The 23,611-nt window shown below is 39.2% G+C and overlaps 1 protein-coding gene across 9 annotated transcripts in view; it reads right to left on the minus strand.

Annotated features, from left to right (window-relative positions):
- The window catches only part of bbx (BBX high mobility group box domain containing), a 207,054-nt gene that overhangs the window by 45,035 nt on the left and 138,408 nt on the right, over positions 1-23,611 (minus strand). For all 9 annotated transcript variants that reach the window (XM_072585379.1, XM_072585381.1, XM_072585380.1 and 6 more), the window contains 3 exons: positions 20,223-20,393; positions 17,873-18,115; positions 2,574-2,772 (listed from right to left, as the gene is read on the minus strand). In XM_072585379.1, coding sequence (XP_072441480.1) covers positions 2,574-2,772; positions 17,873-18,115; positions 20,223-20,384 — 604 coding nt within the window. In that variant the 5' untranslated portion in view covers positions 20,385-20,393. The remainder of the gene's footprint in view (positions 1-2,573; positions 2,773-17,872; positions 18,116-20,222; positions 20,394-23,611) is intronic.

The raw sequence follows: 23,611 nt of genomic DNA on the forward strand, positions 1-23,611 counted from the left end.
TTATGTCACTAATCACTGTCTATCAACATATGAACAGCCACTTTATCTCTATTTCCCATTGTCTTTTAGCCAATCCTTAATCCACACCAGCACATCACCTCTAATGAACCTCCTGTAGGGACCTTATCAAAGGCATAATGAAAATTCAGGTATATCACATCCACTGAATTCATTTTATCAGCTTTGAGTAACATAGTCAAAAAACTCCAATACCTTTCTCAAACACAATTTCCCATTCACAAATCTATGTCCAATCACATTATTATTATCCAAATGTCTATTACATTTTTTTAATCATAGATTTTAGCATTTTAATTACCAGTGAGGTCAGGCTAACAGGTGAGTAGTCAATGTTTCCTTCAATTGTTTTTTCCACGGCATGGACTTCTGACACCCGTGTACAACAGCGGTTTCCAGAAGCAGAGTCCAGCGCCTCAGCACATCAACTAGTGTCTCAGAGCCATGCAACTCACAAGGAACATTGTTTTTGGTTCCTCATTTTCTCACTCACCTCTTGAATGGTGAGGTGACATTTGCTTATGTCTAACACATAGGGATTATTCCAAAATCTATAGAATTTTGAAAAAATAATCACCAATGCATCAACTATCTCTACAGCTGCCTCTTTAAATACTCTTGGCACTTATTAACTTCCAGCCCAACTAATTTCTGCAGTACAACCTTCTTACTAGTACTACTTTCTTTCAACTCATCATTTTCCTGAGTGACTCCGATCTCTGACAGAATTATTTCTTGTTAGTAGTTCATCTTATTGAACTCTTATTAATTATAGGCTCAAGATATTTGCACTGAAGAAGTTGTAATATTGGAGCTTGCTGTGACGAAGCTGACATAGCTTCCAATTACCCATTTGACGTTCAAGTTATTATTGTCAAAAATTGAAAATAATACACTTGTCTTCTTACCTATAGATATGAGTTGTACGTGTTCTGCTTTTTATCAGAATTATTTGAAAAAAATAAAATATTTCTTCAAACATTGGCTTGTGTTAGACTGAAATGAGGAATGGTAATCTACACTCGTAGTCAATATACAAGTTAACACAAAGGAACATTTTTGGCAGATATTTCAGAAAAGAAAAATGCTTAAACATCCCAAAGAGCCCATGAGGTTTATAACAGCAGCATTTTAGAGGCATTTATAAGTGAATCAAAATAAATTTTTAAAAAGTAGACTCAGCTAAAAGTGAAAATGAGTATAACAAAACTTGATTAACACTGTGGTAGCTCAATTAAACAGTTATGTAATTTCGAATGGCTTTTTAAATACGATCCTTGTAATTGGCACAAAGCAAATTGCGAAATGTATGCCTCAGAGTGTACCTTCGAACATTAGCACTATGGAATGGGAAACATTCTTGCACAAACTTTGCAATAAATGGTACTGGATTAATTGTGAAAACTCGGCGACATGGATGAGTTGGGCAGAAGGGCCTGTTTCCATGCTGTAAACCTCCATGATGCTAATTCAGGGAGATTTCTTTCAACTTCCTCATTGAGAACAGGTACAAAATAAGCATTTAGTTTCACCACCAATTCAATTTTGTTGGCTCAGCAACTCCAAAAGGTTTGTTTTGGGAAAAGAAAAGGTAAAAATTAAAAAGCAGCTTGACCGACCGTTAATGAAATACTGAACTTATCTCAGGTTTCATAAAATGTAGTTGCATATACCTTTATGGTAACCATGTGTTAACTCGATAAATGTTTGCAATAAATACTTGAGGCCATTACAGCTATGATTTGAATTCTTTAAGTTATTAAAGAATTCAGGATTTAAGTAAAATCACACTCAATGTTGACTGAAGTTAACAGTCAGGAACTATACAGAAAATTATGTACTAGTCTAAAATATTTATGCATTTGTAATACGGTGTGATGTCTGAAGTAATAAACTAGCGAAGTGAGCTGCAAACCTGGAATGTGTCCCTATATATGTTGACGAAAGGATCACTGTGAACTCAGCTTTGGGCCCTATTTTCTATAAAGTCAGTGAGCTGCAGCTGCCAAATTTGTGTCTATGTTGCAGTGGGCAGCCTAGTGGCTTTCTCAAGGTTGAGTGCCGAGGGGAGATTGCAATAGACCTAGAAATTCTGAGTCATGTTTTGAAAGCGCATAATACCTGTTACAGGCAAACCATTCCAGACTCCCAATAGGGCACTTCCGAGGGGGAGTTTGGGCGAGGGAATACTGCTAACAGAAAATCATCCTTCAGACATTCACCTCTCATATAATGTGCGCCATTTTCCATTTTTAAAAACATTAGATAGACTACAAATAAATTCATCCATGGCACAGAATAGAGTGAATAAAAAGTGAAATGAAGTGAGAACAGATAATTGCTACTTACAAAGTCCCATTGAAAAGATAGCTGGGAGCAGGTTACCCATTAGGTCCCAAGGAGTAGGACATGGTGAAGATGGGGATAGAAACCAAGGACTAGACAAACAAAACCACTCACTTTGAAAGGGATTGTTTTCTCTGAACAAAGATTCCTTGTTGCTAAGATGGTAAAATAATGATGGTCCTTTGTAAATCATCAATGGGATTTAGTACCTGCCATTGCAAAGTTGATTTGTGGCATTTCCTCAGCCTTTACCACCCTTTTGGTGATGGGAAACTCCTTTGTGGGCTCTGTTGGAAACGTCCAGAGCTTCTTTCTTGTCGTAACAGTTGGTGACGAACTCTTCAATGGTTTGTTGGTTGTTGGACACCACTTGTATCCAGGGTTAGCCTTCAGAAAAGCATCCTTATACTAAGAAAAAAAAATCAAGAGTTATTGAGAGAAATAATCTAAAAGCATTTTAAATTACAGATCTGCTGTCACACCATACCACTGTTGACTAAAAACAGAAACATTCTCGAAAGCATCGTTCTGAGCTTAATTTTATTAAACATACACACCCTAGAGGATTTATACTACTTCTTTATTACAGATGTTTAAATTTTAAGCACAGTCCTACAAATAGGTTGCATTCTCATCTTTTGCGTCAGTTATGTCATATTGATGATTGCAGTCACCTGTGACATTGAACAGTCATTAACAGCAAACACAAAAAACAGTACAGCAAACAGGGATACAGAGGTTTGCTTTCCAGTGAGCTAAGAGATGCTGGCTTTTGAGCTACAGAATTCTTAACACCTCCTAAGTTTGATAGCTTGCATTGTTACAACCTATGCATGGCCTGTTTGAAGAAATCAGTTTGATGAACTGAATCAAGTCACTGTTCCTACATTTATATATATTTAAACTGCTCGTAACTGGATTCAGAATATAGGCAGTAGTTTCCAAGAGATAAGACAGAATCAATCTAACATCAACGCAGATTACAGAGCATTAAGTATACTAACCCAGGTCATTCATGCAGGTATGATGATTCACTTTGCCATAACCCGATCTGTGAAAAAAAATGTTTCTGATCTCTAACCAATGTGTCCTTTCTGAATTAAGAAACAGAAATGCTCGAGAAACTCAACATGTCTGGCATCATCTGTGGTAACAGAAACAGAGTTACTGTTTCAAGGCCAATGATTCTTCTCCAGATTCCTGCTCTTATTTTTTATGGTGTTATCTTTAAAAATTTCCCTCAAAGCTAATCCTTTTCTCAATAAACAAAAATTGCTAAGTTATATTAAGTTGCATCCTTTTAATAAACAAACACCTACCTCAAATAAACAAACTTACAATGCCCCAACCACAAGGTAAAGAAATAGCTCATGGAAATTTCATTTCCATTGTTGCCTTCTTATATAAAAACACAACCTTTATATTATTAACTAACACTGTCTATCTAGCTTAGGTGTAAAATAGATTGTAAAACCTTCCTGTGATATGTAAATTGAAACCTTTGGCCAGGAAAAAGATGGGTGCATTACAAACAGAGATGGTGAGAAGAGAAATCGCAGAGAAGCGAAATAATTACTTGTGCCTCTCTTCACGGAGGAAGATTACAAAAAAATCTCCCACAATTAGAGAGGCAGGAACTAAACCGAAAAAATTAAAAAAAAGATTAGCAAAAAGTTTGTGTCGAAGAAATTAATGCGACTGAAAGGTGATTATTGCCTGGTACCTTACACTTCATACTTCAGAGTTTTGAAAGGTTGTTGTGGAGATAGTGGACACATTGGTCATCATCCTCCACAACTCTATAGATTCTGGAATGGTTCCTGCAAATTGGAAAATAGAAAATGTCACCCTTCTATAAGGAAGGAGAAAGGGGGAAAACAGGGCACTGCACAGGTTAGCCTTACATCAGTAATACAAGCATTTATTTGAAACAACCATGCCAAACACCCTCCTGCATTGTAACAATTCTCTGATGCTATTAAAATTACAAGATACACAAGCCTTATGGCACAGAAAAGGGCCATTTGGCCCATCATGTCTGCACCAGCTCTTAAAATCAGTATCATTACTTACCCTCAATCTCCTGCTTTCTCCCCATAACCCTTGCACATATTTCTATGCAAATAATCATCTGATACCTTCTTAAATACCTCAACTTCCAGGCAGTGGATTCCTTATTCTAATTACTCACTGTCTGAAAAGATTTTTCTCACCTTGCATGTTTCTTTTCCAAATCATTTCAAATCTGTGCTTTCAGGTTCTTGCCTTTACAAGTGGGAACAGCTCCTTCTTATTTACTCTATCCAGTCATCGCACGATTTCAAAACCTTCTGTCAGATCTCCTCTCAGCCTCCTTCCCTCTTGAAATTTTGAAACCGCATACCAGCATCAAGATTATTAACAGATATCAGGTAAAGGAAGGGACCCAACACTGACCCCTGGGGAACTCCATGACAAAACGGCTTAAAGAGTATCCAGTGACCAATATACACTGTCTTCTATCACTCAGCTGGTTGTCTATCCTTGATGCGAATGTCTTTTTTAAAATTCCACAACCTATAACCTTCTTCATAAGTCTGTTACAGAACTTGAAGTTAGTTAAACACTATTCCCCCTTTAGAAAACTATGTTGATCTTCCTAAGCAATGCACCTTTTTCCAAGCGATTACTTTTGCTATCCTGAATAATTGTTTCCAGAAGCTTCCCCACCACTGAAATTAAACTAGTGTGACAAATGGACACTTGAATAATAATGATTTCATTTAGCCACAGCTTGTTTCGTGAATGGGAAATCCTGTTTGGCAAACCTGTTGGAAATCTTTGAGGATGTTACTAACAAAATTGAAAAAAAAGGGGAGTCAATGAACATAATATACTTAGATTTTCAGTCAGCTTTTCAAGTTAGAAAAAATTCACACTCTTTATTCAAGATCCTGGTTGACCACATGGGGACAGAGGGTTTGGATGAGGAGGAATTTAGGAATACAAAGCAAGAGGAAATGCCAGCATTACAAAGAATCATAGAATCCCTATGGTGTGGAAGCAGGCCATTCAACCTATCGAGTCCACACCGAACCTGCAAAGAGCATCCCACCACACCCAGTCCCCTACCCTATAATCCTGCATTCCTCATGGCTAACCCACCTAGCCTACACATCATTGGTCACTATAGGCAATTTAGCATGGCCAACCTACCTAACCTGCACACCTTTGGACTGTGGGAGGAAACTGGAGCACTCAGAGGAAACCTATATAGTCATAGGGAGGATGTGCAAATTCTACACAGATAGTCACCAGAGGATGGAATCAAACTCAGGTCCCTGGTGCTGTGAGGCAGCAGTGCTAACCACTGAGCCATCATACCGCCCCCTGACAGCTATTTGAATAACAAAACCTGAGTGAGACAGAAAAGGGCACCAGTGTATAAACATAGAAAAATAACAGTAAATTGGACCAAAGGGAGAAAGCTAAATGGTAAAAAGGCACTAATGGCTCTTGAACACGTGTAGCATTCAGAACAAAGTTAGCAGCACAAATACAGATTAATTGGTATGTTCTGAAACAGAGACATGTCACAAGGAAATCAAAGCTGGGAAGTAAATATTTGAGGGAATGCTCATTTTCAAAAGGACAAGCAGGAACATTGTTGGTAGGGGATGGAATAACCTATACAGCAAGAAATGATCTCGGATTGGAAAACATAGAATCCATATGATTGGAGGTAAGAAACAAAAAGGCAAGACAACACAGGTAGGAGTGGTCTATAGGCATCCAACCAATAGCCACATTGTGGGACAGAAAATAAGTCAGGAGATAATTTGGGCCTGCACTATATTAATCATGGATGAATGTAATCCTTATTTAGATTGGGATATGTCCATTGGCAGGATAGCCATGAGGAAAAATTCATAGTGTATTTGGGACAGTTTCAGAAAACAATATGCTGTGAATCCAATTCTATTCAGCAGATAGCTGACAAACATGGTTTAGATATGTCACTTTGTTCACTAAGACAACTAAGCATCCAAGTTGCCTGATGGGTTACATTCCTTGCCTGAAATTTGCAATTACTTTGGCAGCATCCTGCTGAGATTAGAGAGAAGGTTGAGTTGAAGAAATTAATTATATTAATTTTTCCCGATATGTGAAATTACGTTTTCATACCGACATCACAAACAGCTCCAAGTGGCAAGTTTTGAAGTCTCAAAGTTTCCTCTTTAGCTAAATGATATGTCAAAGCATTGACTGGCACTGCAGAAAATATGATTTTCTAGATGTCACAGTCAAAAATCATCTTTCAGACTTGCACACTACAATCTGTTTCACTATGTCCTTCTGCAGTCCTTCATGATCCTACCTACAAATTTTTGCTTTGGCAACATTTGCGATTACAGAACACAAACCAAAATAATTCATGTGTAAGTAACAGCACTTGCCCCCACCTCCCCCCTGTAAATCCAGTCTCCCTCCCTCTAGTGCACACTACTGTCAATTATCATTCATCACATCTGTCAAGTCTGAGTAATTTTTGTTCATACTCATCTTGAAATTTTCCTTTTAAATTTGACAACTACTCTTCTGATTATAAGCCTTTAGGTGTTCAAAGTTTGGGAGAAGATTTGTAGCTCGGGTGCTCGTTGTTGTGGTTCTATTCGCTGAGCTGGGAATTTATGTTGCAGACGTTTCCTCTCCTGTCTAGGTGACATCCTCAGTGCTTGGGAGCCTCCTGTGAAGCGCTTCTGTGATCTTTCCTCTGGCATTTATAGTGATTTGTACCTGTCGCTTCCGGTTGTCAGTTCCAGCTGTCCGCTGCAGTGGCCGGTATATCGGGTCCAGGTCGATGTGCTTATTGATTGAATCTGTGGATGAGTGCCATGCCTCTAGGAATTCCCTGGCTGTTCTGTTTGGCTTGTCCTATAATAGTAGTGTTGTCCCAGTCGAACTCATGTTGCTTGTCATCTGAGTGCGTGGCTACTAAGGATAGCTGGTCGTGTCGTTTCGTGGCTAGTTGGTGTTCATGGATGCGGACCGTTAGCTGTCTTCCTGTTTGTCCTATGTAGTGTTTTGTGCAGTCCTTGCATGGGATTTTGTATACTACATTGGTTTTGCTCATGTTGGGTATTGGGTCCCTCGTTCTGGTGAGTTGTTGTCGGAGAGTGACTGTTGGTTTGTGTGCTGTTACGAGTCCTAGTGGTCGCAGTAGTCTGGCTGTCAGTTCAGAAATGTTTTTGATGTATGGTAGTATGGCTAGTCCTTTGGGTTGTGGCATGTCCTCATTCTGTTGTTTTTCCCTTAGGCATCTGTTGATGAAATTGTGCGGGGGTATCCATTTTTGGCAAATATACTGTATAGGTGTTCTTCTTCCTCTTTTTGCAGTTCTGGTGTACTGCAGTGTGTTGTGGCCCTTTTGAACAGTGTCTTGATGCAACTTCTTGTGTGTGTGTTGGGGTGGTTGCTTTTGTAGTTTAGGACTTGGTCTGTGTGTGCGGCTTTCCTGTATACATTTGTGGTGAATTCTCCATTTGTTGTTCTCTGTACCATCACGTCTAGGAATGGGAGTTGGTTGTCCTTTTCTTCCTCTCTAGTGAATCAGATTTATGTGAGTGTGGCATTGATGATTCGGTGTGTGTTCTCTATTTCTGTGTTTTTAGTTATTACAAAGGTATCATCTTAAAGCCTTCTTAAAGAACAGGAAAACGCCATCAACCATCCAACAATGTTAACGTCACATTCATAGCATGCATAAAGAAGCGGAGAGCTCAGCTTAATTACAGGCAGAACAACATGTCAGCCAGTTAGCTCTGCTGCTAATAATCCAGTGCTTCTAGAGACAGGCAACAAAATCAATGGACAGGTGGTCTTTAAAAACATGGACAATGATTCTGACAGACAGCTAAGCAAACATTGTTCTACTGTCTTCTAACTAATTTAACCTTCAGTATGTAGGACAAATGAATTGAGAGATGAGAATTTTTGATGCATGCTGTCAGATAAAGCTTGAAATATGATGAAAGGATTTCCAATAAATAATTACAGAAATACAGCTGAGAACTTTAATGGTTGATGGGAGGTAGGAGGGCCAATGAAGTCCCAGGAGCCCAGGTGAGATCGACTTCCTGACATAGTTCCACCATCAGAGCATTAACTAATATGGGACCAGATGTGGAGAGACCTCCCACCTCAAGGATTTACATAATTAAAAACTAAACTGACAGTCATTTTACAGTGCAGTCAGAATGTTACCAACGGCAGGGTGATCCCCAGCCTGCACTACACTGGGAAAGCCACCTGCTAAATGGAAGTGGTCTCCCAGTGACATCCTGTAGGTGATGACTTAATGGAACAAACAGCCTTATTGAGAGAGGAAGGGAGGGAGAGATGAGAGAGACTGAGTTCAGTTCTTCCACACACTATTCTCTTCAGTCAAAACCCACAATAATCCTGAAGAAAATCATTTTACCTGCAACAGTTGTTGTAGGCTGTCATTTTTAACCGAAAAGGCAGAGACCTTTTATAAGTGTACAGTTATCTTGTGTCTATTACCAACCAGTGGAAGCATCCAAAGAAAGATGTCTGAAGCAAAGTGCAGACCAGGAGAAGAATGATAAAGATCTTCTCAACAACACAACCTGGGAACAAAGACTACAGAATATTTTTACCCCCCAGTTTCTTCCCTTTGTCCAACATATTTTATCCAAGTATGAGAGATACGAGGACTTTGTAACTGGATTAGTTTTAATTAATAGCATTATATACCAACCATTCATAACTGTTTATTTGTAGCTAGACTCTAATTACTTGTGATAAATAAAACAAAGAACAGTACAGCACAGGAATGGACCCTTCAGCCCATTAAGACTGCACCAACAATGATGCATTTCTCAACTAAAAACTTTCCACTTTTACACTGTCCATATCCCTCTATTCCCTGCGGATTCATAGTTCTGTCAAGATCCCTTTTAAATGGATTCATGTTCAGTGCAGAAATGTGCTTCATACTTTGAATCAGTCTTGGCCTGATAGTCAGGTAAATTGGGGAACTTTGCATACTTTTAAAAGTCTTTAACTTTTGTGAAGGGAATAGCAGGATTTGATTTCCAGCACACAACAACAGACCCCAAAAGGTGGGTTTCCTTCTGGCTCTCACACTTTCTTGAATTTTTAGTTTGTCTTTAAAACTTACCTTCCTCTGCCTGAAATCTGCTGCATACCTCAGGAGCACTCAGTTCTCCCGAAAGGTCTGAGAAGGCGCCACAGTTCTCAGCCATGTGACTGGGCTGCTTGTGGGGCCTCATGCAGCCAATCAGGAGCTGACCTGTGACAAAGGTGCTGAAGAGTTCCTGAGACTGCTAAGTACAAGGTAAGGACCCCCTTTTAGCCTGAATCAAGGCCAACATTCTCCATAAAATCCAGACTAGAATGTGGTGCAATACACTAGATATTATTGGTGTACTCAGGCTGTAAAGAAAACACAGTATATAACGTATTCACTAAATGGAGCAAGCTTTTAAGTGTAGTCAATAAAAATGAATGCAGTGAGTGACTGTAGACACACATGACTCTAATATATTAGATATGAAACTGATGGCCTGCACAGGAAAATATTAAACAGCATACAAATCCACCAAAGAAAATACTGCTGTACTATACGTTTTCTATACTTTACTAAATATGTATAATTTACTGTGCTACTTTTAAAAATAGGAACAGGCAGAAAAGACTGCTAGTTTGGTCCCATTTACTTATATCACGATGGATGAATACACCTTCCTTGTTTCATGTATGTTGTGACATCTTCGCTTGAAATCAATACAGTATTTGTTATTTTAACATGAAATGCAAGTGACATCTCCACAATCTTACATTTTCCTCCATATTACCTATTTTCCTCTTTTCATAATTACAGTCTCAGAAACGTCCTTTATCTTTAAAATAAAGCTATATGGAACTAAATCGCCCTGGTTCAAAAAACAAAACAGTTTATTCGGATGTCCTCCACATTATAAAACGGTCAGGATTAACTCTTCCACAATGTCCCAATGCAAATGAGGACTGCTGTCTCTAGTAAAATGGAGACTCATGAAATGAGGGATTCCCAGGCTACACTGGAATCACTCACACTGGCACAAGTTCATGCAGGGTCAGAAGTCACATTTGTGTTTGGCTGATCTTTCAGAAAGGGGAATTCTTTATTTCAAATAGAAACATCATCATAATGAATGTGGCCATACAGGGTCACTGCGACTCCTCAAGAAGGTCTACAAGGAAGCCACGTACTGTTAGTAGTCTTAACAGATTAAACAAGACCATAGCAACATGGATAAAAGCATTTCATTAGCTCCCAGTGCAGGCTGACATCCAGACATCCGAATTACTTCAATATTCATTACTATCTCTCATTTTAACACCGCTTTGTGGTGCCACAACAGCAGCCACAGCTGAGCTCAAGGAAACCTGTTGACTGTTCTGCTGCCTGATCTGAGATTACTTCAGGTAGATATCCACTGGCTGCATAGGGGCAACCTCCTTGAAGGGTGCTCTGGCTTCATGACAAGATAGGAGTTGGTGTAACTGAACTCCTCTAGTGTCCAGATTCCAATGTTTCTCTGTTCCTCCTCCTCTCTGTCAGTTCACAATGGCACCCCACCTTACCCCTGGAAAGGAAGGGACATCTGGAGGGAGATCAAAGTCTCCTGGTTTCCTCTCGCCAGGCCAGCAAATGAATACATCCATGAATCAAGCAATGGAGTGATGGCCCAAGCCCCACAGATTGGCAGATGACCTTTCTATTGGTCTTGGTCCCCCATGGTGTCCTCCAGCCAGTCCATGGAGACAACCTTGCTCTCAAAGTTGGAGCCATGTCAGCGTACAGATCTTGGGCAGATTCCTCTGTGCTTTGCTCCAGTCTTCACATGATCACTATCATTTCTGCCAGACATCACCCTGTTTGCCTCTGCATCTCCAACTGCCCATTGATGGCCAAGTCCAGGGGCTCATTATCTGTTCTGGGTACAGCAGAGGCCTGTTCTCCAGCTATCGTAAGTGTCAGAGATTTCAGTCATTTCTTCCTCCATTAACTGCAGGTTTGTGCCCATGTTGTGCTCACCAGGACGCAATCCTTAGTGTACTCTCAATTCATTACCCACGGAGGTGAATGTCTCTGTACTGGTGGAAGGTGAGGTAGAATGCCTTAACAGTGCTTCCTCTGAGGCTCATGGTATTCCTCCTCAGAGATGTGTTCTGTTGGGCTCAAAGAGACAGTGTCACCTGAGAGCTTGGTGTCTTCTTTGTCTGATCCTTGCTTCGATCTGAGAATGAAGGCCTCAGAGAAAAACAAAGATGTGCGTGTCATGAGGTGCCACTCTTATCCAAGGTTTCATTGAGATGTTTCTGCTTGAAGGACACATGGAAGTAGCTGCTGGGAGGAATTCTCACTGAATGCCTGTAGATATCTAATTTCTGCACTGGTTATATTCGCCTCGCTCTCTTGCCAGCTTGTGAATCTGCTGCTCAAAAGTGGCGAGGGCCCTTATGCCACACACCCAGTTCCAGTCATGTCTGTGCACATTTTCACTGGTTATGCATTTTTATCCCGGGCAGGAGAGAAATATTAAGAGACATTACCATTGGTACATGAATGTTTTATGTGCGTTGACAGATACAGATAGAGATTTCAATTGTTGAACCTGTAACAAGGATGTCTTAACTGGAAAGTTGAGAATTAAAGGCTTCTGAAGGAAAGGTGTTTCAGTGTGGTCAAGGAGGTAGAGTTGCTAGAGATCAACAAAGCTCTATATAATCTGATACAATTACATTTAAAAGGCATCTGGATGGGTATACGAATGGGAAGGGTTTAGAGGGATCTAGCCCAAATGCTGGCAAATGGGACTAGATTTATTTAGGATACCTGGTGGGCATGGACAACTTGGACCAAAGGATCTGTTTCCGTGCTGTACATCTCTATGATGTGTGTGCCTGATATTTGTACGACACATTCATCCTAAAGAGATATTTCTTGCTGGTATCCTTGTCCACGCAAGCCTTTGGTAAGAAGCTGCATTATGTGTATGTTCTTTTAGGTTCAATGAAAGATTAATGAGCTGGTGGAGTGTAGACTTAAGAGTATTGTAACTCATCTTCTGTTCTGTAAGAGAGGCCTGGCAGATCTGCGAGAAGCAATATCACTGTGATGCAGGAAGTGCTACACTAGTAGCTCCAATGAATTGACCGACATTAACTGTACGTGAGACATGTGCTGGAGATGCCTGGCGTCCAATCTTATTCTTGCAGGCCTGTGCAGAGGCAAGCTCATACTCACGAGAGAATGAAACATTACAGAGGAATTACCATTTACCCTGGCAGAGCACAGCATGTCATCCATTCTCTTGCGGCAGTGCAACCAGATTCGCCTCTGGTCGCCACAGGCACTGACCAATGCAGCCACTTCCATCCATGCTGCTTTCGTAATGCTTGAAAACTCTTCTTGCCATCCATGGGAAAGTCCTTCTCATTTATTTCATGAATGTCCCTGGTCCTGGGTTGCAGAGAGTTGAGTGCTAGCCAGGTGCTTTTTTAAATATGGCACCTGGAAGGTGAAACCCAGAAGATCTGGGGGGCTGTAGAACCATCTGCCCGGCTGCCATAAATTACTCCTGCTTAAATACATCATGAGCTTAAAAGAAACCCCAACCAATCTAAAGTGAAAGCCCCTCTCGCTTCTCAGCTCATCACCATACGCAGCTACATAAATGAAAATTCTGCTGAGGACTATCTTTAGTCCCACCAAGAGGAAGGAAAAGGAGCTGGGCATTATTTGATTATTGCAAGTCAACTGCACAAAATTGTTCAAAAATGTCTAGTAGGCAGAAATAAAACTTATGCTGAAAAATTATACATTTATGAATTAGTATATTTTTGATTAAAAATACTCTGGTCACAATAAACCTGAAACTTAGTGTTGACAGGCATTCAATATTCTTTAATTATCAGGAGTAGGAGATGAAAGCTCTGTGTCCTGAATCTTTGTCACTAGCTAAGTTAGCATTTGTTGGCTATGGCTACTGAGAAGGCCAGATGGAAAAAGCCAAGTCACTTGGTAGGATGTGACCATTTCTGAGAGATATTGTAGGGCCAACTTCAGAAATATCAGCTTGAAAAAGGAGGAGCTAATAAATGAAAGTTAGTGAGGATTTGTTAAAATTAAATTGATTGTACTCTTTGATGAAGGGGGAAATTGGTGAGGGCCACGCAGCTGATGTTATGCATACGGTTTTTCAAACGTATTTGATAAATATTTGAGAGTATGGACTTGTGAGCAATGTTAAAAGGATAGGGACAGCATGGTTTAAAAATTGTCTAATGGACACAAAATAGAGAATGGGAGTCTGTGGGTACTTTCCAGACTGGAGGTAGCGATACGGTGATGTTTCTCAAGGATCAGCGTTAGGATCACTGTTCCTTGTGACATATATCAATGATTTGGATTCGGATATCATGATATCAAAATCTGAGATAACTGCGTATTTGCAGAGGTAATAAGCAACAAAGAGAACAGTATCAGATTTAATGAGCACAAAAGCAGATTGGTGAATTAGGTAAACACGTGACAGATGGTATTTAACCTAGAAACATGCAACATGAATACTTTTAGTCAGAACAAGGAGAAAAGGCAATATGCACCAAAATTTAGCAAACCTGACAGGATCTGTCAAGGTTAACATCAAAGTTAGCATTCTGGTCAATGACCTTGCACAGAGCTGGTCATCAACCTGTAATATTCACTTTTTCCAACTGCAGGTGCCCACAAACCATTTCCAATATTTTCTATTTTCGTACAAAGAACTGTGGATGCTGGAAATCTAAAACAAAAATAGAAATTGCGGAGACTCAACAGGTCTGATAGCATTCCTGAAGAAGCATTTCTTGTGATCAAGGGTCACTGGACTCAAAATAGTAGTTTTCCTTACACTCCACAGATGCTGCCAGACCTGCTCAGTGTCTAATTTTACTTCAGATTACCCACAACCACAGAATATTAATTTTATATGAATTAAGTGGTAGAATTTTAAACAGTTGTGCAAGAACAAAGAGAAGTGGAGCTATATGTGCAGAAGTCTTTGTGATGATAGACAAGCTTTTTTTTAAAAAAGCTGTCACAAAGCATTTGGGATCCTGTGTTTTATAAATCAGGGCAAGATATATAAAAACAAAAGTTATGCTGAGCCTTTTACAAAGTCTGATTCAGCTTCAGTTGGAGTATTTATTTAATTCTAGGTACCACACATTAGGAAAGATGTCAAAGTTTTAAAGACGGTGCAGAAGGAATTTACTAGAACCTGGGATCAGGGATTTCATTTATGAGGAAACACTAGACAGGGGAGAATTATTCTCCTTCAAGCAGAGGAGAATTGATAGAGGGAATTAGAGGGAATTAAAATCATGAAGTGCTTTGAAGAAAGTAAATAAGGAGAAGCTGTTTCTAGTGGCAGAAACTTCAGTCACCAGAGGACATAGATCCAACATAATTAGCAAATGAACATGAGATGGCACGTGGAAATATTTATTTTACACAGCAAGTTGTTGAAATCTGGAATTAATCTCAAAGGATGGCAGGTGCAGATTCAATGATAACATTCAAAAGAACTTTAAATAAATGCTTGAAGGGAAAAAAAAACAGGTTTGTTGGGGATGAGGAAGGAAGTGGCACTAACTGGATAGAGCTTCCAAGCAGCCTGCAGAGAAACAACAAGTTGAAGGCCGCCTTTTGTGTTTTGTCAGTATAAATTATATAAATTTTGTAACTAAGATCAGATACTGATACCACCCGAAATCACAACTTGCTGCTATTGAAATTTATGTTTAACAGTCGAATTTACACAAGTAAATGGAGTGCAGTTCACTATTTTTAACACTGTTGTTAGTATCACTTCATTTAAATAAGTAACATATCCCCTGCAGATGGACCAGCTGATCATTAAAACCATACATTTTCAAGGTTGATTTGTATTAAAGTGGCAGGTAATTCTAGAAGTCAGTTGCTGCCAGTACTGGCACTGACGTCCATATTTGGCGTAGGCTAGAAAATTGGCATAAACCAGAAAACTGGCATGCCTGGAGGGATGCTGAAAATCAAAAGAAAGTGTAAAAAGCTCTCTTCATTTGCTATAGTCCTTGCACTTGTTATTAGTCACAGGATACCACTGATTAAAAACAATAACTTCAAAAACTTCATTTGTCCAGGTAAAACTAGCTGTGTGCAATGAGCAGTACCAAAACATACCTAGATAAGAGAGGTTAAAATATAGCTTCAGCACACTACATCAGGAGCAGAATGATTCTCTCTATAATAAAATAACAAAGATAAACACCTGCATCTTTATCATTACATGGATAATGAGAAAATATTTTTAAACAGTCCATTGAGACCTTGGAAATGACTTAAGGAAGCTGAAAAAATTGGAAACAAGATGCCTTCAGGATTGGGTCATCTTCATGCATGTCACTTATACGACCTTACTTATTGGTGCATATATTATTATATAAATATATATAGAAATAGAAACATATTTTATAACATAATGGCACAGATTATTTTGAAAAGCTTACTCTCATAGCCCCGAACATTTTCTTTCTAGATTGGCCTGGAAGGATGTTACTGTGGCTTTTAATGCATTCCATGGAGCATGGAGCTAAATCTTGCAATTGAACCCCAATGGTGTCATTGAGACTGACATGCATATTGCGTAAAGGATCCTACTAGACTTGAGTAAGTGGCATTGCCAACTACTCAATGGAGTACGTTAAAATCCAAAATCCTATTAGCACCCAGGATTTGAATCAGCTCCCATTGTAACTGCCATGTGAAGCCAGAAATTAACCTTCCAGTGTGGCTAAATAAGTTGTGCAGTTTTAACTGCCTGCCCATTCCATGTCCTCGTGATAAGGAGGGTTAAATGTGCTATCAATTATACAACTCACACATCAGAACTGGATGAGTAATGGTTCTTATGACATTTAAAATCTCTTTTGAATAGTGCCAATCAGGAGTATCAGGTCATGGGTGCTTATGTTTACTACATTTGCGTAGCAGATTAATGAATTCTTAGTATAACGTTCAGACAGCACATCTGTCATTACACTGAGCTACATAATCTAAATTATAGTATCTAGTTACTCCAATAAACCAAGCCAGTTAAGTATGGGAGATGTAAAGTATTTGGTCTTTGACTCATCTTCAATTGGGTCCTGATTCCGCAGTGCTGAAAGAACAGTGCTCAACATTCATTACACTTACTTACTGAAATTCTACAGGCTTTTATTCTCAAAGTTGCAGCAGTTAGTAACACAAAAGAATGTGTTACCCTTTACAGAGGATCCTAAACCCATGTGAAAAGGGCAAGCAACTCCTTAACCAGCCAGACTGAAGAATCTTTACTGAGCATGCAAGTCTGAACCAGAAGGTGTAACTTAGAATTCTTAATTCAACTTAAAATCTGGAAGCAAAATGAAACAAGGGAAAGAAAGCGCAGATAACAAGAGAAATAAAAGCAACAGAAAGAAAAAGTATAGAAAATTAGGAACTAAACCTACAATTTAAAAATAATCAAAAATAAAATCTGGAGGATCAACATTCATACTTTTAAAGTTAACTTATCGTGCCAAAAATGATATTCAGCAGTAAATCAGGCTAATTACACAAATTAAAAATTCACTTACATTAGAACAGACAAGCTGTAATTTGCCAGCAAGTGTAGTGGGTGTCAAGTGGGCAGCTATTCCAACTTCATATATTTCAATGTTACGTGTCTCCACAAGATACTGCTATTGTGAAGCTTGAGGAGCAGAACAATTCAAACCAGCAGCTTCTGATTTCCACACTTAACACCAGATGTTGCTCTGCAATCTATGCCTTAATAATGATGTTTTTTACGCTGCAAATGCTAGTCAATACTCCAGAGTGGTTAGAGATAGATCATCCCTCAATCCAGATGTGTAAATGAAACTGATGTGTTCTAACAACACTGTGAGGAGAACCCCTACAAAATGCATCTGTTACTGATAGATACATATATGTAGGATCGCTTTCCAGAGTGCAAGTTCTTTTTTTTAAAAATGGCTCTGACAAGTTATAAAAATTTCCAATTGTCCTCGAAAAGATCTATGCTAATGGAAACTCAGATAAATATCCACTTTGCTAATGTTGAATGCTTATTTCATTGTTTCCATAATTAAAATATGTAGAAACCAACAGAAAAATCGTATAATTAACTATTATCAATGATATGAATGCAGTTAAAATACAATAAAATGAAGAAAGAAGCAAAATCTGAAGAATGGTCATTGTCCTTGAAACCTTAATTCTGCTTTCCCTTCAGTAATTTGTTTTTGTCAAAATACAATTTACTTTCAACTTTAAATCTTAAGCACCTTAACTCAAAGATCACCTGCTTTATGCAAGAAAAGGAGCTAATTTCACAGGCAACACTGTAATACAGCTATGCTGCCTCACCTCCTTTGCCAGGTCAGTATACTTTTGTTTCTCCTTTGGATCTAAAACAGACCACCAGTCAGCCAGTATCTTGGTTGCACCACGGTTGTCTAGGCGAGGATGTTGCTGACGAACCAGAGAACGATGGCGTTTGCAAAATAAAAGAAATGCATTCATCGGCCTGCGAGCTCGCTGTTCAGAGGAGTCATCATCTTCTGTTTCATCTGCCTCATGTTCAAGACCTTCTGTGTTCAGCAAAGTTTCCTGCAATAAAAATGTAAACATACATGAGAATATATTTGACAAGGAAAACAAAATAGATTTTACTGTTAAAAAAGTTTCGTATTGAAACTTAATTTGGAGGGTTGCACATTATGTAAAGTAACACAGACCTCCTTTGAAAGAGCCATCCTCATGCTGAATTGACATTAGCTCACATTTAGAAGAATTTCTTATTTAGATGTATTAATTGATTTCCTTATTTGCCATACCTTTTCTCCTCTGAAATCATGCATAAGTGTACTTACACAAAATCTAATATACTGATCATTGCTTGAAGCAGCATTGTAAAATATGATTATTCAGCAAGCTTCTATATACAACGACATATTGAGAAGTACATCTGTTGATAATTTTGCCTAATTACCCAAAATAATTTAAGCTTTAAGCACAAATTTGACTTCTAACTTAATCAAATCTGCTCCAGTGATGCAAGTGAGTTGGAGTGTCATCTTTGGTCACCCAAATTGAAACATATAGACCCCGATTGTAAGAACAAAGAGGCTAGCATGCTTACATCAGGCAGTCCATGTCTGTAAGCCTGTATCAGCTTTGATCCCATCTGCAGAAGACAGATTGGCAACTAACCATTCCACTAAATTGGCATGAAATCGTGTCAAGCATTATATTACAAAATTATATAACATTTCACTGTGATGTAGGAAGAACATGTACACTATTAAGCGCTGATTTTGAAAGCCGATACTTGACCCGGAAGGTTCATGGACGTCATTGGTGAGAGGAGTTCAGGAGGTAGGCTAGGAGTTATGAAAGTGTGCATCCCCAATTTACGTAGTTAATGGTTAAGTAAATAGCTCATTCCCCAATTGTGACCATGTAACATATTTGGATACAAGATCTGCTAAGACTGGGCATTGCAGCTTGACATAAAAGGGTGTGGTGATGTCAGAGAAGTGAATGAATTGGTGTCAATATTACTAAACATACAAACACACATCTCTTTGAAGGTTTGGACTGAAGTGCTAAAATAATGGCCTTATTTGAATTCATGAACAGTGAGTTCAACCATCTGATTACAGTTGTGTGATTAGAAGATAGCCAAGTCCAAGCATTCTCATGCCCGATAACGAAGTAAAGAGAAGATTTGCTAGATTTTGGATCAAGGCAAAGGTGTATGTGTGAATGTTCCTTCTGGAGCTCAGTAAACATGGCAGATGTCTAAGATACAGACTTAGGGAAGAAATGGTGGTTTGGTGGCAGTGTCATTGAATTATTAAACCAGAGGACCATGCTTATACGCGGGGGGGTCAAGGGTTTAAACTCCATAATAGCAGGTAATGGGATTTGAATTTAATTAAAATCCAAATTAAAAGAATTGAAGGAAAGGTAGAACACCCTGCTAGAAATAGTGTAAATGATCTCCTCCTCATCTATGAAAAAACGTGTTTGTACATTGATGAGAGCAGCCTTACAAACTAATAGGAAAGAGGGTCAGAAGGTAAAGGTTGCCCACGTGAACAACCAGAGGGGCTGATGGAAACTGTCAAAGAGGCTTGCATATGCTGGAGGTGGGAAAAGTAAAAAAGCATGGCTTTGGTTTGACAATGTTAAAGCAGAGAAAATGACAAATCATTCAAGCCCTGGTGTCAGAGTCACAGTCTGACAGAATTGAAACAGCGATGGCCATGGCAATAGGCTGTTAGAAACACAGGGGAATGCTGACTACTGTTTGTGGAAGATATCACAGAGCAATTGCTTGTCCTTCAAAGCAGAAAAAGTCCAGGGATGATTGGATAAAAACGCACAAGCTGAGTAGATGAAACGGTTACACTGACAGAGATAGGAATGGACCTAGAAAATGAATCATTTAAATAGACAGAGAAAAACTGAATAGCTGATAATGTCACAAATGGCTAATAGATGCTGCAAAAATGGGAAGGTTAACAAATATCTTTTTCTTCTGCTTAACTGAGTTATGACTTCTTTAAGTATTTATGGCATTGTGTGTGTCAGCAAGCTTTGTTAAATTCCATCAACTACTGTCAATCAACATAGGAACAGGAGTAAGCAAATCAGTTCCCAAGTTTAAAAATAGCACAATGTAGTCTGCAATACAAATTTCTGTTTCTACCTTGTCAATATCTTCATCTTCCTCATCTTCCTCCTCCTCCTCAGAGAAGTCCAGCATCTTTTTGGCAAGCAGAGGATGCCACTGAAGACACTTCCGCTTTGGTCTTTTTCCAGTTCCATCGCCATCTGCCGAGTGGTCTTTATTTCTGCTGCTGGCTTTCATGGTGCTGTGCTGCATAACACAAATAGAAACAGCACATGATTGGCAATTCGGGATGTCCTGGTATAACAGAACAGAGGTGGCGTATACATTGAACCCCAGGTATGGATATTAATCTTCAAATTGCAGAATTATGAACAATTGTTATACATTTTATTGTTACAAAGATTCATAATATTCTTGAGGGAACTGTGAAAGCAACAGCTCCCTCTAGTGCACTGCTGTCAGCCAGTAATAAGCATAAGGGAGCGGCATTTCAGCACCTGCTCGCTTGCTGCAGAGATTCTTAAAGGGAAAGTGTCCTCCCACATGACAAGTTTCTGCATCTTGGCTGGATGCTTAATAGAAGAAGCACCCATTGATAGCTGTTTGATTGGCTTCTTTATACTTTACCATTAATTCCAGGGCTTGTAAATTTGATCTTTTTGTCTAAAAAAAATGGAACATCTCTATGACTATAACAATACTGATTATAATTAACAGTAACTTGCAATCATAGAACATCCTCAAGGCAGAAAATGTCCCCCTGTTTTTTTTTGGGGGGGGGGTGGCGGGGAGTGTAGGCAGGAGTGTGGGAAACAAAAATAAAGGTACAAACACCAAGCCATGTCTAGTGAGGAAGATTTTGAATGGTGCAGTAGCTTTGGTGTTGTTGGAAGGATACCCTGGGGCACCTGAAGATTGTGGCAACAACAATGGGGTAACCCGGGAGGAGAATAGTGTAGAGAAACTGTGATCAAGGTTAATAATTTTTGTTATTCTTGTTTGAAATTTGACTGTATTTGAATTTGCTTTTACAAGTCCTGATGTAAATCATTCAATGTTTTTGAAACAAGAGTAGAAGAGAGCAATAAAAAGGGCTGTTGTTTAAGAATAAGGTGTGCTATGACACAGGGAACCAGATTGAAAAAAAAAAGTTCCTTTTTTTCAAGAGAGAAAGATGAGTAAACATTCAGGTTCCTTTTGAAGAGGGGTCAGACTGAACATGGTTTACAATGTGACCAATGCAATTCAGCAGTTTTCAGAGGAGAAGAAAAGTTGTCCTCCGTGGCGTAGACGTTAGTATGTCGCGATTGTAACGAGGTCAGCCAGGTGGACCTCATAGAATGAGTTCCCTGATTGGACCAGATTAACAGCCCCAATCAGGGAGCCCTGGATGACTACAAGAGCAGGAGTGTCAAGACATCTTGTTCACTCAGAGCTGGCTCTGAGGGAGCCAGATCACTTGGTGGCAGGACATTGGCCTCTGTGGAGTTATTTCAAAGTGAAGATCTCCAGAAGCAGAGTGCTTTTAAGGTGTCAGACAGAAGATATTCTACAAGCCTGTTGAATGCATGGATTTAAGGAATGCATGTTGTGAGTTCGGTCATCAATTTGCTTAGGATGTCTGAAGAAACAATTTCTAAAGGAGGTAGCATTAAATGAATGCAGAAGCTTGATAAGAAGTTAAAAAGAAAAACTATTGCCATGCCCACTGAACAAAAAAAATTAAAGTGGAAACAGAGTAATCCTTCAGTGAGATTCAGATTTCGAGAATAGATGAAATTTTCATTTTTGAGATTTATGAGACCACTTCAAATAATTCTTATGTAGTTCACTTTCCCCTTTTGCATGTAATAGACTTTGATGTTTGCTTATTAAATGTACTTTGATAAGCTCTCATTAATATGTTCAATAACTAATCATTATGATTGGCAAATATCAAAAATAAAACTTAAGACCGATCAATCCAGATTTTACTCAACTCAGACATGTCCAGAATTACCAACAGCAGGAATCAGAACGAAAATCAGAATAGGAGGATTAATGCATTCAGCAGATGCATCAAGCAAATGTAAGCTTGACAAGATAATGGAAGGATGAGCACTTTGAACTCAATGTACTGAGGGACATAAAGTCAGTAAGAATGAGTTGATATGTGAAATGTGTTTAAAACATGAAAGGATTAAAAGTAGTAGGATATTGACAATCAGATTTGAACAAATTAGTGCAAAAGAGCATCGGTTTGGGAGCTTCCAGGGTGAAAAAGAAATAACGGCTAGATTTTCGATGCCTGTGGGCTAAGTTTGAGTGAGAGTGCTAATAAAAATAGTATTCACACATGGGGTCTCAATTTTCTGATTCTTACAGGACAAGCTGCAATTATCACAGTTGGAATTGTTTGGGATAGGGAGAGCCATAGCCCACTTGGCTCCAATTAATTATTCATTCAGTTTGTGGAAGAGCTTGTCAAAAGCCTGCAGATGACTAGGAAGAGATTTTTACAACAAGCAAGAAGAGAGATTCGTCTGGAACCACTGGGTGCACACTGGTTGGAGGCAGGAAACATAATATGCTGCAGTTGAATTAAAAACCTTTTAAAATTAAGCTGCTTAAATAGTGGTACAAAGTTGTCATGGCTAGAGCATAGTATCTTATGAGTGACTGTTTGGCTACTTGGCTATACGGTTAGGCTGCCAGCCCTCGAATATCTTACAAACTCCAATTTGCAAGATAATGATGATCATAATCAAAGCTGCCATCTGCCTCCACAGCCAGGTCCTATCCCCAAGCAGCACCCAATCTTGTTTCCAGCACAATCAAGGATTTTGCTGATTAAAACAGCAGTACATCATTGATACAGACGTGGTATAGGATAGGGATCCAGAAATAAATCTGGCATCGGATTTTCAAATCTAGATTGAAAATTCAGCTCCAGGTGTGCACATGGGAATTATGGATCTTCAGTGTTAACTGTCATAATCTTTGATGGTGACTCCTCACCATTTCAGAATAAGCACAACTGCATCCTCATCCCATCACTCAGAAGCAATTAGAAAAATCTGTTATGCCACAGAATTACACAGAAGCCTTCCCATCACTGATGCTATCCCATTCATTTACACTGTGTTTTCCTCCATTCAAAATTAGAATTAGAATCCCTACAGTGTGGAAACAGGCCCTTTGGCCCAACAAGTCCACACTGACCTGCTGAAGAGTATCCCACCCAGACCCCTACATTTACCACTGGCTCATGCACCTAACCTACATGTCCCTGAACACTATGGCAATTTAGCATGGCCAATGCACCTGACTTGCAACATCTTTGGATCGTAGGCGAAAAATCGGAGGACGGGGAGAATATGCAAACTCCACACAGGTAGTCATCCAAGGCTGAAATCGAACCCAGATCACTGGTGCTGTGAAGCAGCAGTGCTAACCACTGAGCCACCATGCTGCCCCAAAATATC

This window comes from Chiloscyllium punctatum, chromosome 15 (genome assembly GCF_047496795.1).
Source record: "Chiloscyllium punctatum isolate Juve2018m chromosome 15, sChiPun1.3, whole genome shotgun sequence".
NCBI lineage: Eukaryota > Metazoa > Chordata > Chondrichthyes > Orectolobiformes > Hemiscylliidae > Chiloscyllium > Chiloscyllium punctatum.